Source organism: Equus caballus, chromosome 1, assembly GCF_041296265.1.
Source record: "Equus caballus isolate H_3958 breed thoroughbred chromosome 1, TB-T2T, whole genome shotgun sequence".
NCBI classification, from domain to species: Eukaryota; Metazoa; Chordata; class Mammalia; order Perissodactyla; family Equidae; genus Equus; species Equus caballus.
Window position 1 is genome coordinate 26,931,716 of NC_091684.1, and position 19,327 is coordinate 26,951,042.

The 19,327-nt window shown below is 42.1% G+C and overlaps 2 protein-coding genes across 5 annotated transcripts in view; one reads left to right on the forward strand and one right to left on the reverse strand.

Moving 5' to 3' along the window:
* The first annotated feature begins 1 nt into the window (after position 1).
* Positions 2-19,327, forward strand: part of CFAP43 (cilia and flagella associated protein 43) — a 128,132-nt gene continuing 108,806 nt past the window's right edge. For 2 of the 4 annotated variants that reach the window (XM_023639855.2, XM_070261046.1), the window contains exon 1: positions 2-160. The gene's annotated coding sequence lies outside the window, so the exon portion shown is untranslated. The remainder of the gene's footprint in view (positions 161-19,327) is intronic. The other 2 variants (XM_014733245.3, XM_023639869.2) reach the window with 2 other exon arrangements.
* On the reverse strand, positions 962-13,426 carry GSTO1 (glutathione S-transferase omega 1). Its single transcript, XM_003363424.5, has 6 exons — positions 12,896-13,426; positions 12,618-12,726; positions 9,211-9,433; positions 5,491-5,589; positions 1,942-2,048; positions 962-1,192 (listed from the first exon to the last, which is right to left on the reverse strand). Exons 1-6 carry the CDS (start codon positions 12,927-12,929, stop codon positions 1,039-1,041), a joined length of 726 nt encoding a protein of 241 aa, XP_003363472.1. The 5' UTR covers positions 12,930-13,426; the 3' UTR covers positions 962-1,038.

The following is a 19,327-nucleotide window of genomic DNA, read 5'->3' on the forward strand; positions in this document are numbered from 1 at the left end:
CGTTCTCAGCTGCCTCTCAGGGTGCGGCCCTCGCATCGCCTGCATCATCATGCGGCGGGGGGCTCATTTCAAATATGTATTTCCCGGCCCACCCCGGACCTACTGATCTGAAATCCGGCAGTGAGCCTTAGGTGATTGTTATGCGCTCTTATGTGTAAGAGTAAGTACAGGAAACCAGCCTGTCTTGGGCGGGTCGACAGCCCCCTATTCTATAGTAAGAACACTGTGCTGGGTGTGTTCTGCAGGTCCTTTCTGCCAGCATCTTAAGGGTTTACTCAGCCTTGGGACCTTAGTTGAATCATCTGTAGAATGAAATGATGCTCTCCGACCTGCATTCTTCTGATGGATGTGATTCGATGATAAAAATTAGATAGTTAGAAGCCCAATGGGCTATAGAAGTGTATGGAAGATGGCATTAATATTTCTGAATTACTCATTCGGCCTTACGTGCTGTATTGACAGTGCCCATACCGTGTGCCCACCGTGGGATTTGGCAGGAAGGATTTGAGGGGGATAGAGATTGGAGACTGGGAGACCAAATGGGAGGCCACCTAGTCACCTGGCTTTGAGGTGATGTGGGTCTGGTCTTCAGTGGTGACAACGGGGTTAAGAAAGGTAGTGAAATTAAGTTGATGATGGGAAGGAAAGAATGAGGAATTGAAAGTTTCTTGATGCAGAACGCAGAAGACAAACTTGAAAGGGCATCTCTTGAAATGATAACAGGGTATCCAAGTGGAAATGTCCTATGGACAGTTAGAAATCTATATTGAACTCTCAACTCTCACTGGAGATGATGATTTAGAGGTTTTCAACATAGACTATGACAAAAGCATCCTAGTCATTTGAGCATCCTAAGACAAGAAATGTGTTCACATTTCTGCAGGAAAGGACTTGAGGAAACCCCATAGTTAGGCCATGATGTCAAATCAGAAGTGATCCAATGAGACGCTAGAGAACTTGCTAAAATAAAATCATGTTATTATTCATTTTAGTGAAGGGAAATATCAGACATATTTCCATTGCTGACTCCTGCCCCAATCAGAGCCCATAGTCACAGGCATCAGGGCTGTTTTGCAAGTAGAGATCTATGAAACCACGAAGGGTCTTCGCGTCAGTGATGAGGGCTGATACTGTGGGATCTTTCCTCATGGCTTCCATCCAGAGCTTAAGTTTTGGAGTGTGGTCTACACAGCTGTAGGAGGTGGAAAGAATGGAGGGGTGAGCTAGGTTAACTAGGAAGGCATTGCAAAGTCTCCTATATATCATCATTATGACTCTGCAGTTTCATTTTGTTTTCTTCTAACCTTTCAAAATATTTCTTTAAATGCACATAATCATAAAACATTAGATTTGGAAGATATTTAGAGGTCTTTGTTTTATGGAAGAGGAATCTTCGAGTGAAGTGACTTGCTCCATTAGCGTAAGAACTTGTTCAAATTGAGAGACTGATAACTTTTTAAAATGAGAACATGAAAGACAACCAATCTATGGCCAAATTGGGATGAAAAGTAACCCTGAATGGCTCTAAGCTTTAAGAAGTGGGAGCAAGCCAAGGTGGCTGCCAAACTTCAAAACATGGAGTTTGGAAAATAGTATGGGAATCTTCCTGGTAAATGGGAGGTAGCATTGGTTATACAATCCTGCATGACATCCTTACAGAAATGTACATCCTTTTGGATTTTTAACTAGAAGGGAAGGAGTAAATTACTTTTAAAACATTTTACTACACGTCACAGAACTCCCTAGCCCCCGGAGATGGGGAGGAATGCTGAGTATAGGCATCCGAACATGCCCTGGGTAGTCCAAGACTCCTCCTGTCTGCTTGTTCCCATTCATACCAGTTGTATGAAATATTTTAATTTTTGTTCAGGAAAAAGATCAATATATACTATTCAAATCATCATTATCCTGAATTATGCACAGAATATTCAAATGTCTTACTCAATTAACTCCACTGCTTCCAGCCGTTCAAACCAGGGCCAGATGAGGTAATCAACCATAGAAATATTTTTGCCACCAAAGAAGGTTGTCTTCTTGTTGGTCAGAACCTGAACATTAAATGACAAGAGTATTTCTTATTTTGTGTATCTAGTAAAACACATCATCAAAGATGATGTAGGCAAGTTAAGTAGAGCGGTGAGAGAAGCAGCTTTTACCCTGACATATCCAAGCAGGCTTTTTGTCTTGATCAGTTTAAGCTTTAGAATCTGTTAGTTTGGGATGAAGCAGAACAATCAACACAATAAACTGGAAAGTGGACAAAAATAAAACAAGCCACAGAGTACAAGATCTTTGTAATACACACACTCAACAAAGGACTGGTATTCAGAATACAGAAAGAACTCCTGGGAATCAATAAGAAAAAAGGCAAACAACCCATTAGAAAATCGAGCAGGACCTGCACTTCACAAAATGGATGTCCAAATGGCCCATAACCATTGGAAAAAGTGCTCAACTACATTAGTCTTCAGGGAAATGCAAACTAGAACCAAAATGTGATAGCACTACACATCCCTCTGAATGGCAAAAATGAACAAGAGAAAGTTAACAGGGATGTAGAACTGCTGCTGGTAGGAGTGTAAATTGGTACAACCATGTTACACCAGCGTCTTGTAAAGCTGAGTGCATGCATACTCCATAATCCAGTAATGTTACTCCTTGGAAATGTGAACATACATTCACCAAAAGATATGTATAACAACGTTCACTGCAGTACTATTTGTATTCGCTCCAAAGTGGAAATGTTTACCATCCACAGGAGTAAAATGGGTAAATAAATTGTGGTAGAGTCATATGTTGGAACACTATACAAAGGAAAGGAATGAACTACACACAACATAGATGAACCTCACAAACCTCATACTCGATGAAAGAATCCAGACCCAAAAGTGCATTATTATATGCACCATTTGTATAAAGTACAAAAAATAGCCCAAACTAGTATTCTGTTTCTTGAAAGGGGTACTGGTTCCATGGCTGTGTTCACTTAGTAAAAATTCGTTAAGTTGTACTCATGCTTTGGGTACTTCTCTGCATATAATACTTCAATTAAAAATTTACTTAAAATATACTGGAAATAACTGGATTAACTATTAAACAGATGCCAAATATGATTTGAAAACCAAGCACAAATAGTATGTTTCTGAAATTTAAGGCAAATTGGTATTATGGTTTTGCCAAAGGCGGGAACTGAGAATATTATCTCATTAATTAACACCACACCAACTTACCCTTTATAAAACTTCCATAGTTCTTCTGAGAGCCCATACAACATTCTGCATTGTGGAGTGTTTCTATCTACCTATTTGTCTTTTGTCTACAACCTAATGAATCTTGCATCTTACTTTCTACCTCATCCTGTCCAGCAGAGTGCCTTGCAATTACTGGGCACTCAGAATTGTACAATGATGTCTGGGTCTGTCCTTCAGCTGCAGTCCCTGTCATTATATTATGCCTCGATAAATTAAGTATGGTAGTTTCAGTCAGCCCTGGAACATGTTAAAGGTACTACTCATTTTAAAACATGAGCTCTTAACCTAAAGTCTGTGAACTTAGGTGGAAAAAAAATTACATGCCCTCCCTGGCACTAACCCCAAATTTAGCAGATATTTCCACTGTGAAAAAGGCAATAAACCACAGTACAGTTAATCTCACATATTTTAATTTAAGCATTTAAAAACATTATTCTGAGAGGGGGTTCACAGGCTCTTCCAGGTTGTCAGTTGGGTCCACAAAAGAAGTCTTAACTTTCAAAGAAACAATATGCCACATGCATTTTCTGACTATAATGTAATTAACTTAAGAAAAAAGCAAAAAGGTAGTTTAGGTAGTTTAGTACAATGATTAATTGATAGGCAAAGAAGATAATCACAATGGAAACTGCAAAAAAATATTTAGAACTGAACAATGAAAATACTGCATATTCACACTTATGGGATGCAACTAAGGTGTTATTTAGACATAAATGGATGTGGTCATTAATGCATTAAAAAATCAAGAATGACTGAAAATAAATGCATTAAATACTCAACTCCTGAGCTAGTTAGTAAAAAAGCAATAGTAAATCTAAAGTAATTATAAGAAAGGAAGTAAAAATAAAAGCTGAAAATAATGAGTTGTAAAACAAACACTAGAGAATTAAGAAAACATTTACTAATTATGAAAAAACTAATAAGATACACATCAGCAATACTGAACAGGAAAACTAGAGAAAAGGCATACAACTATATTGGAAATGAGCACCGGTATACAAGCAGTTATATGTAGAGATTTTTAAAAATTAGGAGACATGAGCATCCTTATGCCAATATAGGTGAAAACTAAGATGAAATGGATAATTTTCAAGGAAACTATAAATCACCAAAATTGACTTAAGAGGAAATATAAACCCCCCAAATAAGCTACCATTAAAGAAACTGAACTACTAATGAAAAATCGACCCCCATAAAAGAGACCAGGCTCAAATGTTTTACAGAAACAGCCAAACCCTACCAAATGGTTTCAGAAATTAGAAATATAAGGAAAGTAACCCAACTCATGAGGTTAGAATATCCTTGATATAAAAACCAAATAAAGACACTATAAGAACAAAATAATAGCCCAATCTCATTTATGAACAAATATGCAAAAATCCTTTAAATATTAACTAATTCTAGAGTATATATGAAAATCCACTAAAACAAGTAGGTTTTATCCCAGTAATGCTAGGATGGTGCAACACCATAAAAATCTGTCAATAACACCATATTCATCAGATTAAACGGAAAAAAATCCTACGAACATTTCAATAGGTTTAATAGATGCAGACAAAAGTCAATAAAACCCAACATTCAATCATGACTTTTTAAAAAATTAGCAAACTAGTAATAGAACTTTCTTCATTAAAAAAAGGTTTCTGAAAAAATCTACAGCAAACTTCATACTTACTGATAAAATGTTAGCATGTATTCCTAACAAGACAGGAACTATGTCTTCTCTCAGTAAAACCTAAGGCTGTATGTGAATGGAATGTCTCAAGGCCAAGAGGCCCAAATGGCAGCTCTCCCCTAAAGGAGATAAAGACACATCCGGGCTTCCCCAAGTGTTTATATGATTCGTGGCAAACTGTTTGTGTGGTACCTATGTTTTGATTACAGTTATGTTAATTTTTTTTTAATATATGGACAAGGACTGGAAACAAGCATGGAAAAATGAAAACAGGTGACATATAGAAACAGTGAAATTTTCTTTTTTCCTTGTTATTTTAACATCAATGCGACAAAACGTTTTAAAAGCAAACCCATGACAAAATACTTTTAGGTGTTTTGGTTTGTCTTAAACACAACAGCTTAGGACAATCTGTTGTAAACTAAAATGCCTTATTTGGTATTATTACTAATTGCCATAAAGTGATTTGGGAAATGGGAGTATGAAGAAAACAGTAGAAGGAAGAAGAGGATGGACAGAGTATATCATTTACTCTGATAAAAACTAGGAGAAATGATTGCTTACCTCCTCTAGCTTGCTGAATTCTTTATGCAATTGTTCTTTTTGGCCAGAGTAGTCATCCTTATTTTGTCCTCGAAGAAAGCATATTAGCAAAGTTGGTATCTAGAGAGAGAATAATTTCTTAGTTTATCAGTGTGAGGTTAGATATACAAGCCCCCTCACATGAAAGCATGACAGACCCTCATAGTCCCAGTGTCAGGGTGTTCTAGAAACTTCAAAGGTGTACCAATTCCTGGGTTCACAGAGGTCACGTACTGATCTTGGAAAGAGTTTTGTGACCCAAGATGCTGCATTGGTTAGGATTTTATAAGTTGCAAATAATAGAACCCACTGGTGAGTTTGAGCCAAAAATGTCTTAAACGGACAGGGAGTGACTCATCGAATTGTTGAGAGGCTGAACAAATAGGCCTGGAACTAAGCTAGAACATGCCAAAATCATGCTCAGAATTGACCTGACTGGAACCACCCACTGCTGCCAGTGAGCTGAGCACTAAATGCTAAGTTTGTGCCACTGCCAGAAGTTGGACACTAAGGTAACTAATGCCACTAGCACTGAAGCCATTTCTACTCTGGATCTTAATCTTGCAACCACCATGGCTCCTGAAGGCCAGGAGCTCTGTCACCAGCCACTGATCAGCAGAACCAGTGCCCCACACCAAGCCCCACATTGCTCATTTCTGAATCAAACTCCTCCAGGTGTGTATCTGACAGGAAGAGTGTAGGTCCCAGGCATTGGCCCCAGCTGCAAAGGGAGCTGGGGAAGAGAATTTTTCTGAGTTCTACCTTGGGGAGGATGTGAGAAGACTGTTCCAAAGGGGCTGACTACGGGATGACTTGACAAGTGTAGTGTCAGATGCCTTAATGCTTGTGGTGGTGATATTCGTGTATTTTAATACTTCGGTCTTTGGTATGGCCTCATTGCAAGAAACAGAAGTCCACTCACCCCAGTTTAAGTAAACAGGCACTTGTAAAACTACAGGAGAATGTCCTGAAATCCTATTGATGTCAGTACAGCTTGCCCTTATTGGAACTGAAGATTTGTAGGCAGCCCCTCCATCCATATTTCCATCTGGGCCTGTCTGGTCTTTCATCTCTGCTCCTTAAATGTTTGATCCATGTTATGTTCCATATATCAGTTCCCTTTGCAATGCTCTTAATTTCTGCTTCCCTAAAAATGTACCTTTTACATGGCTTTGGTTTGTCAAGTCTGCAGTGATACATTTATACAGCTCCAAAGCTTCAGTACTTTTACTGTCTTAGTCTTCTGTGTCTCAGTGCTGAGTTCCCAGGAGAGAAGAAGATTGGGCTGGGGATGTGAGTGGATGCATTTCTGGTTTGCTGAGCTGTAGCCAGGAGGGCAGGGTCGTATGGTCCCTAAGGCCACCCCTTCCCTGAATGTGAGCAGGGAAGTAATGGTGGGCATCTCCAGCTTTTAGCTCATGGTGACATACATCTTGACAAGGTCACAGGATTATAGAGATATAACCTGATGTTGCTGTTCTTGTTGTCTACTGTTGGTCGTTTCTTTGTTAACACTAATTGTTTGAACTAATTTACAACATTCATGCTAATTAAGATACAAACAGTCCTTCATGGCATTTACTCAGTCAGCTGAGAACTAATACCAACACACAGTAGCTGCTCACTGCTAGAGCCTGTGGCTAGAACAACAAGAGCTAACACTGACTGTTTACCATATGTTGGACTCAGCTCTAGGTATTTTATTAAAGTGATAAAGTTACAAGTATCTTGCTCAGAGTCACACAACTAGCAAGTGGCAGAGCTGGTCACAGACCTAGGCAGTAAGCCAACGGTGATGGAAACATGGCCCTCACCCTCAAGTAGCTCACAGCCCTGGTGCAACACAAAGGCAAGAAGGCAGGCAGTCACCGACCAGGAAAAGTTAGCACATGTGGGAACACAGAGCTGGCACTAACCTGGCATGGACAAGCTTCTGGAAGGCAGCGCTATCTGAGCAGATACATGAAACAGGACTTGCAGATAACCAGGCAAAGTGAGAAAGGGGAAGAGTCTTCTAGCGAGAGTTGAGAAGAAGGTGGCAAGTTTGGGAAAACAAAACATTCGGTATGCCTGGAATATAAAACACTAGGAGAAGTGAAGAGGAGAGGTAAACAGAAACCAGATCATGAAAGTGCTTGCAGGACATATCAGAACCAACAGGAGCAAAATCCTGTTCTGTTTTCCTTTCCCAAATCACTGAACCATAAATGACAGCACCAATTTGCTTAAAAAACAAAGGTTTTTCAAATAGGACCTGAGGAGTGACATCAGCATCATGGCAGAGTGAACTTGCCTGGGACACCCTCCCCTCCAACATACAACAAAAAGGGGCAACGATACTCCAACAGAAGAGATCCTAACAATATAAAAACTTCAGAGAGACATGCAGCCACGCGACGGAGGGCAGAGAGGCTGGAGATGCCCTCGGAGGAGGTGGAACAGGGTAAGAGAGATCTTCACTCCCTCCCCTAAAGACTGTGGTCGCTGCCATGGGAGGATCCATAAGGGAAGGAGTGGGGGAGTAGCCATGCATCTGCAGGATCACCCAGGACTCCCTAGGGCCCTTACAGCCTAGGGAGAAGCCATCAAACAGGGCAAAAGCTTTCACACGGGGTGACCTCATGAAGCCAAGACCTCAGGAGACCAGATAGTGAGAGCTGATTGAGAAACCTGGGACTGCTTGCAGGTGAAAGCGCCCCTCCCCCAACCCACACCACGCTGGGCCATCTCAGCTGAAGGTGGAGAGCTCAGAATACGCGGCCCTCGACTCCCACCCACTGGCTGTAACTGCAACCAAATAATATCAGAATGAGAAAGAGCCGACCTTCCAACATCAGACAGTACATCAAATCTCCAGACCAGAGAGAAAACAACAAGAACCCAGAACTCAGTCCTGAGGACACAGAAATATGTAAGCTAAACGACAATGAATTCAAAATGGCTATCATCAAAAAACTCAATGAGGTAAAAGAGAATATAGAGAAACAATTCAAAGAGCTCAGGAGCTACTTCAGAAAAGAGATTGAAGCTATAAGAATTAATCAGAAATATTAGAGATGAAAGACACAATGGAAGAGAGAAACAAAATATGGATTTCCTGAATGCTCAAGTGGACACCATAGAGAAGTGAATCAGCATAATTGAAGACAGACGTGTTGAAATGCTCCAGATAGAGGAAGAGAGAGAACTAAGACTGAAAAGTGAAGAAAGTCTCTGAGAAATATCCAACTCAATGAGGAAATGCAACATAAGAATTATAGGTATTCAAGAAGGAGAAGAGAAGGAGAATGGAGCAGAAAGCGTGTTCAAAGAAATAATAGCAGAGAACTTCCCAAATCTAGGGAAAGAGAGGGAAATATGTGTGGAAGAAGCTTCCATATCTCCTAGATTTGTCAATGTAAAAAGACCCACCGCAAGACATATAGTAGTAAAACTGTCAAAAATGAATGACGAAGAAAGAATACTCAGGGCAGCAAGGCAGAAGACAATAACCTACAAAGAAACCCCTATCAGGCTTTCAGCAGATTTCTCTGCAGAAACCTAACAAGCTAGGAGAGAATGGAACGACATATTCAAAACTTTACAAGACAAGAATCTTCAGCCAAGAATACTCTGTCCAGCAAAAATATCCTTCAGATATCAGGGAGAAATTAAATCTTTCCCAGACAATCAAATAGGAGCTGAAATTTCTTATGCACACACCTGAGAAGATAACTCAAAGATCATCTTTTGGCGAGCTTTCTCATAGGGGTCATCTGGCAACAGCTTCTTCCCTGGATATGCTTCATCCAGGTACTCACAAGTGATGGTAGATTCATAGATCAGTTGACCCTGACTGTTTTCCAGAACTGGCACCAGACCCAAGGGATTCTTCTCAAAGAACCACTCAGGCTTATTTTTCAGGTTGATGTTGATGACTTCATGCCTGGAAGACATGTAGAAGACAATGAAGAGAGTGAAACATTTTTTGTACTTCTGAATAAATCTTCACTGCCATACTGTCCACTTAGCTGATCAGACCCCAAATTTAGGAGTTAACTCAGCCTTGATTCCTTGCCCTCTGCCCCCTCTTCCTCAAGTCAAACGGATCAGCAAGACTCGTCAGTAGACCTCCAAATCATATTCTGACTTTATCCATTTCTCGGCTTTACCACTGCCACCTCATCCAAAACACCATCTGCCACCTGGATCTCTACAGCAGTCTCCCAGCTGGCCTCTCTGGTTCCACTGTGGCTTCCCTACAGTCCACTTTCCACACACAGCCAGGTGGAACTTTGACAAAAGTAAATTGACAAAAAGGCCAACTTCCTGCTCACAACCCCTCGATTGCTCCTCATTGCAAAGAGAATAAACTCTAAACACTTTCCATTGACATGCAAGGCACATTTGATATGGCCTCTGCTTACCTGTCACACCTGTTTCTACGACCTTTCCTCTGGTCATTATGATCTGGCCACATGGGCCTTTTTTATATTCCTTGAATTTGCCAAACATATTCCCACCTTAGAGCGTCTGCGCTTACTGGTCCTCTGCCTTCTCTGCCTGGCTTCCCAGGTCAAACACCACATCCTCAGAGAGGCCCTCCCTGACCACCCAGTCTGAAGCTGCTGAGAGTCTCGATTGCATGGTCATCTTGTTTTGGTTTCTTCATTGAACTGATATGTATCTGAAATTACTTTGCTCCGTTATTGACACCTTTCTTATGTTAACTCCCTAGAACGTGAGCTCCACAAAAGCAAGGATCTTGTGTGTCTTGTTCATGTTAATAAGCACATAAAAGCAAATCTTAAATAGATTTAAATGCTATGAAGAAAATCAAAATAGTTTCAGATAGGTACTCAGTAGATATTTGTTGAATGAACGAATAAAATAAGTAGAAATGCTTCACGATTATCAATAAGATACTCCATTTTTGGCTAAGAGGTATCTTAATTGTAAATTACATAAGGCAACTAATTGAATTGTGTCTACTAGCTACTATACGAGAATCATGATAAATTCAATTGCTTTTGCTAATTTCAATAGAAAGTTCCTCGTTTTTTACAAGGATATTAAGGAATCCAAAAAATCCACTCACTAAATAAACTTTCAGATTAAATTTCCATGCATTGATGTTTTTAAAAAATGTTACATGGGTAAATCATACAAAGTAAACCCAAAAGGAGAAAAACAGGTGAAGTTCAGGTTATATTCAGATTGTAATTAGATCTAATTTGTATCTTGCCTGAGAGATTTTAGAGGAAATAAGAGAAAGGACAGTTGCATGTAATTGTTAAAGCCGGTCCCATATAATTGTCAAAGCTGGGTAATTGTTCAATAGAACAGATTAGTGACTCAAAAATAAGACACACCAACACCTTTTGTTTCCTATTTCTGCAGTAGCTAGAACAGCATTTAGTTGAGGATTAAATATGTAATCCCCTATGGAAACAAAAGAATAGCCAGATTGAACACTAGCATGTGTGTGTGTGTGTATTAAAAGGTTCATGTGCTGCCAGAGTACCGGACTCTCAGATACAGGCCACTGCAAGAAAATGAGGCCACCTGCCAAGGGATTACCAATATTTCGGACACTTTATACTATGAAAACAAAAGATGGAGCCTAGGCTTTCATAATAAAGAAGGTTCTCAGTACATACTTACATTTTGGTAACCTGGCATTGGCAACCAACAAGTCAACACACCTGCCACAACAAGTTGGAAGATAAGAAAACCATGCTTTCTTACATTCACCTTGTAAAAGTCTAGTCCCTCTCTGATGAAAGTCTCTTGGGACTCAAACTGAAAACTGATCCATGAATGTAGTAGACCTCTGTTCATACTACCTGGCAGCTGTCACCACTCTTCACCCCTACACACATACTTTTGGTAAAATCATTTCAATTTCCCTTTGGAAAACTGTCCCAGTAAGTAAGGTAGGGTTGTTTTCAACCTAGAATTCCAGAGCGGCATATAACCCAGGACTTAGTGCTCCCAAACCCAGCTGTGTCTTGCTCCTGGACTTTTCAACTCTGAGCACAAGATATGTCTTTTTTCAATCCAATCTAACTTGAATTAGATTTCTCTTACTTGCAATGAAAAAATTCTGACTAATATAGAAAATAGTACAGTATTTGGATAAAATACAGTGTTTTGGATAAATGTGACTAAATGTTGAGTATTTTGCTATGTGTTCACAATCAATTTCACCCAAAAAAGATGCAAATCTTAGTGAAGTGATGGCTAATCCAAAATTTTTTTTCTTTAGAATGCATTTTACATTTGTTTTAGGGAAAAGAACTGCCTGCCTAATTCTCCCCATAGAAGACTAAAATTAGTTTATAAACCCTAAGCACTTAGATGGAATTTTTCTTAAGAATGCAGGCTCTGTTTTAAACTTCCACTCCGTGGTTCTCCACGGTTCAACAGATTCCAAAGCCCATTGGAAGGGAGGTGGTTCCAAATATTTGGCAACGGAGAAAATCAGAGTGACATTGCATATTTCCTGTGGATAAGCCATATGTCAATAACCATGCTAGCTTCAATGAGGCTTCGCAAAAGACTGAATTTTCAGGCACCAACACTTTCTTTGATTCAACCAACAACCCAGTCTATAGGAATATACACAGTACAGTGAACTTGGCACTGTGCCAGGAGAGTCAAGATCTGGTCTCTGTAGTGGAGCAAATTACTGACCATTCGAGAAGGGACCATATACTCAGCAAACAGTATCAGATAAGCCAGACATGAATAGAGAAGTAGGGTGAAAGCAAAAGGGCAGTGGAGCAGGAATCAGGGGTCTCCCACAGCTCAAAAAGCTGCTGCCTGCGATGACCCGTCCAGTGATCTCCGCATATTACTGCCTTGACTGGATCCCCAGCTTTTCTAATCCATGAAATTGTCAGGTTTAATATAAACAGGGTGTCGTAGACTGGTGGAGTCTGTGGCATTCCTCCGACCCCTCACCCCGGGGAGAGGGTCCATAACTTAACGTGTCCCCCAAAAAGGCTGAGAATAGTTTATTTTGCAGTAAAGGAAGCTCTGAGGGCCCTATTCGAGATTCCCACCCCCGCCGCCCTCAGAAGCTGGTTCCGGGCTGGCTGGGGCAGCGGCCCTGCCTCGGGCCTCACCGGATTCCCTTGGCGTTCAGCACCAGGCGGGTCCTCTCCGCGAACGGGCAGAACCTCATGCTGTACACGCGGATCACGCCCTCGGGGACCGGCCCCGGAGGCGGGCTTCCTGCGGGGAACAAGCGGAGGCGGTTACGGCCCCGAGAGCGGCCGGGACCCCTATCCCCCCGCCGCCCCCGGTGGGCCCCTCCCCGGCTTGGCTCCGGAGCAGCCGCAGCGAGACACGCGGCCGAGGATCGCCGAAATCACCCCCTCCTCTCGTGGCGGGCTGGCCTCACCCTTCCCCAGGCTCCTGGCTGACCCTCCGGACATTGCAGCGCAGCGTAGACTGAGCGCGCGCCCCTGGGATGCAGGCGATTCAAGAAGCAAGTCGCCCCTCCCTCCGCTCCCTCCTTCCCTCCGTCCTTTGCTCCCTCCCTCCCTCGGCCGCCCCTCCCTCCTCTGTCAGAAGCGCGGGCTCGGGCGGACGCCAGCTCGGCAGGAGCTGTTTTCCCAGGACCCAGTTGCCCAGGCGCTTAACGCAAACCCGCGGCAGCAAGCCCGGTGGGCGACCCAGACCGCCGCGCCCAGGCTCAAGTCCCCGCCCTCCGCGAGTCCGCGGCCCGAGCGCCCCGGGGGAAATGGCGCCGAGACGCCCCCTTGCGCCCTGACCCGGGCCCAACTTCCCAGTTTGGTGGAGACAACGCCTAAAACACCGGAACTGGCAGTTGTGCCAATGTGTATCATGCTGGCCCAGAGAAGCGCCAGTGGCGAGATGCACAAAAGAAGTTCGAAACCCTCAGAGCCATTCCCCGCCCCCGAATCATGGTGGTCTCCAGTCCGCCCTCCAGGCGGGTCCACGCCGGACCTTGACCCTGACCCTGACCCTGACTTCCCACACCCCGCGCGGGGGTGGGGAAGGCGCGACCCAGGCAGCCGTCCCCGCACCAGGCGCCGACTTGGTCGCAGCTCCCCTTGCCCCAAGTTTTCCCCAACTTCCCCTGGCCGAGCGTTCGCTCACGTCATTCCAGAACTTGCTCTCCAAAGGCTCTTCCAGCCACCTGGACAGCATTTTCCTTCTTCTGTCAGTAGCGGTTTAATATGTCTACTGAGAGGAACACTGTCCCTACTGTCACGCGTAGGACACATCTTTTTAATCTTAACCCAAAGGAAACAGCACAGATCTAGATATTACTAACCTCAGAATAGTGGTGGGGCTTTAAAGAATCGCCTACTTATTAACCATTTGGATTTTGAAGCCCTAGTAAGGGCACAGGCTCAGAGTCAGGCAGGTGGACTGAGTGAATGCAGTCCTGGGGGTCCATGAAAAGGGTCTGGCCAGAGCGTTCGCTCAAACAACCCCCAGTAACTTAGGGATTAAGAAGGAGGGTGTTCCAGGGCACGTGGTACAGATACAGGAAAAGGCTGTTCAATGTGTTGCTTGTCTGCCTGATTTAAAAGCTGGTAACTCCTGCGCCATTTATTGCTGGGTTGGGGGGTCGTGTCTGTTTTTATTTTGATTAGCTCCGTTGTGGGACAGGCAGAGAGGGAGGTGATAAGCACGGGCTCTTGGAGCCTTCCTGCCCAGTTTGATCCTGGCTCCACCCCTGTGTTAGCTTGCCAGGGCTAGGCTAACAGAGTACCACAAACTGAGTGACTTGAACAACACAAACTTATTCTCACAATTCTGGAGGCTCCACGTCCGAGATCAAGGTGTCAGCAGGGTTGGTTCCTTCTGAGGACCGTGAGAGAGACTGTGTACCCTGCCTCTCCCCAAGCTCCAGGTGGTTTGCTGGCCGTCGTTGGTGGTTCTTGCAGTGTAGAAGCATCGCCCCATCTCTGCCTTCATCTCCACATGGCATCCTCCTCGTGTGCGTGCCTATCCAAATTTCCCCTCTTTATAAGGACAACAGTTGAAACTGAGAACAGATGAGTTAAATCTTCTCTGACTTAGAGCAAAACAAAAAGAGAGAGAGAAAAAAATTGAGATACTCTCTGCTAACTGCAGCTGTGCATGCACATACTCAGCTACTAAAACTAACCAGATCTTTCTGTAATGAATGAGTTGTTTCTGCCAGGAAGTCAAGGTCCAGATGGTCAAGAAAAAAGGAGATTGGGCCTCACAAGGCCTGAAAAACTCAGGCCAAGGATAGAAACTTACCAGAAAAGTCCAGATAGTCAAGGAAAAAGATTCAATCTCACAGGCCAAACACAAGCTGGTGGAAGGCACCAACCAGCAAGGCCACATGCTGGCCCAGCACTTGCTCTCCTCCCCTACCTACAACCCCAGCACGTGCTTCCCTTCTCCTACCTACAACCCCAACAGGAGCTGTCCCTTCCCTACCAAAACCCCAGATAAAAACCCCTAGTTTTTCACTTTGAGGAGGTGAATTTAAGTATTAGCCCCCTCTCCTCGGCTGGCTGCCTTTCTTTAATAAACCTCTTTCCTGCTACAAGCCTGAGGTTTCAGTGCTTGGCTTTTGCTGTACTTTGGGTAAATGAACCTGTGTTTGTGTTCAGTAACACAGTCCTATTGGATTAGGAACCCACCCTACTCCAGTATGACCTCATCTCAATTTAGCTAATTACAAGTGCAATGAACCTATTTCCAAGTAAGGTCATATTATGAGGAACTGGGGACTAGGGCTTCAACATATGAATTTTTGAATGCGTAATTCAACATATGAATTTACTATGAAATCAAATGGATTTTAAGAACCCTTGTTAACCACGTGAATGTGGGGAAGTTCCCTCTGTGTTTCAGTTCTCTTATCTGTAAAATGGGCTGTTAGAAACATGATGCCTCACTTATAGAGTTTGAGGAGATAAGTTAGTAAATACATAGAAAGCACATAGAACACTTCTGGCACAGAATAAGTGTTAAATAAATGTTTATTATGACAAATACTAAATGAAAAAAAATTAGACTTTTTTGTAGATTATATAATCTTTTAAAATTTTATTTTATTGAGGTCATACTGCTTTTCACATTGTGTAAATTTCAGGTTTGCATTGCTACACTTCTATATACATTGCATCGTGTTCATAGACCACATTTTTGCTAAAACATGGGTCTTGCTTAACTCTTTTTTAGAAAACTAGCTTTTTAGAAAGTCTTTTAGCACATTAATGATGTCATGCAAATTAACCCTGTAAATTTAAACCCAGCCAGGCAAAACCTCTCATTGGCCAAACTAAAAATTCCAGGTCAAGGTGTTATTTGAGAACTTTTACAGTTGGCCCTCCCCATCTGTGGGTTCCACGGGCACAGATTCAACACACCTGCCGATGGAAAGGCCTACAGTGGTTGTGTTTCTACCGAACACGTACAGACTTTTTTTTCTTGTCATTACTCTCTAACCAATACAGTATAACAACAATTTACATATCATTTACATTGTGTTAGGTATCATAAGTAATCTAGAGAGAATTTAAAGTATACGGGAGGGTGTGTGTAGGTTATATGCAAATACGACACCATTTTATATAAGGGACTTGAGCATCTTCAGATTTTGTGTTGGAGGGTGGGGTCCTGGAACCAATCCCTCTCAGATATCGAGGACGTCTGTACTTGGAATGGTCTGTCCCCTAATTAGTATGAATAGTGTAACGTTTTGTTGTAATGATTTGAAAGATCCAATTCATCAATAAAGTAAAAAGTTAATTCCTTAACGAAATAAACTGAAAGGAAAATATACTGTCCCAGGAACCTGCTATGGTGGTGCTTCTCCGCATTGCAGTGCATCGCCTCCGAGCCCTCTGTGGCTGTGCGCATAGCATGTGAGCGTCTAGACACGCTGCTGTCTGCCACAGGAGAAAGGGCACAGTATTTCACATGTTTGCAGCTGTGATCATCAGTAATTAACCTAAAGTGGCTAACCTGAACTGATTCTGATGGTTAAAGTTCAAGAGTTAGAGGTTTCAGTGATAAGAAATAGTTTTCTACACTCCGGGCACCCTCTGTCCTCACTGACCGTATACACCCACTTGACACAACTTTCTTCTGTGACTTTTCAGCAACGTAATTTGAATAATTTTATACTTTTTAATATATAATAAATAGATACCAATAAGGCATTTTTTTGGAGTAAGTTAGGAATATTGAAAATCACGTGAAGTGTTTCATTGTTATTATATTCTAATTATACTTAAAATCTCTTTTAAAAAATTAGGGGCCCTTTTCTTGTGAATAAGAATGTTTCTTTAAAAGTTAACCTTCTATGACACTCCACAGCAGGGAGAAACAGCCTTCCTCAGAGAGTGTCCATGGGAATATACCAGCAGAATGATTGAACACGTAGGGCCTGGAGTGAAGTCAAATTTTAAAAAATCATTATAATTCTCTCAATAAGAAGCCATACAGGAATAAATGGTCCATAAAGAAAGTAGCTTTAATAGCAATAAAAAATAGGGGGATATTAAAAGCTCACTGAGAATGGAATGGATAAACAAAGTGTGGTATGTTCATATAATGGACAGCTATCCAGTCACGAACACTAATAAACTACAGCTACAACTATCGACATAAATCCATCTCAAAAACATAAGATCAACTCATAAAAGCAAGTCACAAAATGATAACTAAGGTATGACTACATATATTAACCGTAAAAACATGCAAAATGAAAAGCATATTGGTTGTGGCACATGCATATGTGGTAGAATTGAAAAGTGAGGAGCAACAAACAGAATTCAGGAGGGTGGTGACCTCTGTGGGAAGGAAGAAAAAGACAAAGGGAGGACGCTCAGCATCGGGGGACGGGTGCTGCCAGGGTATTGGTTACGTTCTATTTCTTAAGCTGGAACGGGGTTTCTGGACAGTGGAATTGAGATAGGAAAAGATCAAGTGAGAAGAAATCAGGTGGAGATTGGTCATTTGAAAATCTTTCTATATAATCTGAGTTTTTACTATATGTGATACTTGAAAAAAATTAAAATTTAAGAAACTAATTTTTAAAAGAACAGGAAGAAACCCCTGACTACTATTAAACGGGATGAAGTAGAGCCATGTATACTGATGCAGAAACATGTTCAAGATTTATTGTTAAATGAAAATGTGGTCAAACGGCATGTAGGGGATAATCCTATCTCTTGAATGCATCCTTCTTGCTGGGTATCTGCTGAGTGTTCTACATGAAGCATGTTTAATCCTCACCACAACCGTAAGAATTAAATAAGAATTAAATTAAATAAGAAATACTATTGGGGCCAGCCCCGTGGCTGAGTGGTTAAAGTTTTGCATGCTCTGCTTTGGTGGCTTAGGTTCATGGGTTTGGATCCCGGGCATGGACCTACTCTACTCATCAACCATGCTGCAGCAGCATCCAACATGCAAAGTGGAGAAGGGTTGGCACAGATGTTAGCTCAGGGCTAATCTTCCTCAAGCAAAAAAAAAAAAGAAAAGAGGAAGATTGGCAATAGATGTTAGCTCAGGGTGAATCTTCCTTAGCAAAAGAAAAAAGAAATACTGTAAATATTACCAGGTCATGGATGAGGAACCTAGGGGATGGAAATTAAGTGACTGTCCTAAGAGCAACATACTTTCGAATGGTGGAGCTGGTTTGTCACGTCTGGGCTGACGCCAGAGTCTGATCTCTTAGCTACTACCATATTTCATCAGTTCTAAGCTGTACATTGCTTCACTTTTGAACACTTCTGAACGTTGGGTTGTATCTTAAAATCACTGTCAGCTGGGCGCAGTACTGAGGCAGATATTATTGCTTGCGCTTGAACTGGCGGAGTGGATGTCAATGGCTTGGAAGAAAAATTCCAGAGATAAGAGAGCACTTGCTGCCTTATTAAACGAAATGCTCTTGTTGGCACAGAGGACGATGCTGGGGCTGGGAGTGGGGGAGGGAGGGGAAAAGAAAGCCTACGACTCTGATGTGAAAAATTTCAAAAGAGGCAGATTCTAAAAGTGAAGAAGTTGTAGGAATACCTTGACTTATGTCACTTGTATTTTCTTTTTTATACTTGCACAAGGGTAACACGAGATAAAAATCTATTTCTAAATAAGTTTGTGTTCTTTTATGATAAAAAGCTATCTAGGTTTTGTTGACTGAAATAAAGTCGGGGTAAAGGTTAATTAAAGGAGCTTGTCAAGTTGAGGAATGTGAATCCTGGGAAACAGTCCAGCAGAGTATCCTGAGGAGCTGCTCCAAGGCCTACAGATCTGAGTGCAGTGTTGATACTTCTTAACAAAGCAGCGTCAGTGCAGTACAGGGCTCACACATCTGATTGTCACATACATCAAGGATAGCATGAAAAATAACTTTTTGGTTATGTGCCAAATAAGGCATGTAATGTTGGTGTTATCTATGTGTGGACGGAGTCAAGGACCAGGGTCCTCACTTTTTCTCTCAATCTTTAAGAAATGCAGCTGGGAAACGCGAGAGCGAGGTCCCGTTATCTCATCCTGTGGCTGATTTGTCCTGCTGGTGTCTTCAGTCTTGAGGGGATGGGTTGCAAGGTCATTTAGCCTCAAGCTTAGGAGGCCTGCAAGGCTGCTTCACAGCCTAACAGCTTGGCATGGATTTTTATTGTCCTGACTTTCTGCCTCTGCAGCTTGCTTGCTAGATTCATCTGTTAGACCAAGGAGTGGAGTCCCAGGTTCGTTCGCAGTTTAAAAGAGCTCTTTCAGTAGTACAAAATAAAAGTTCCGGGTAATGAAAAAGGATTCTGTTGAAATTTCTTTGGTAGATTTTCTCCTGTTTCATTTTATCTTAGATTTG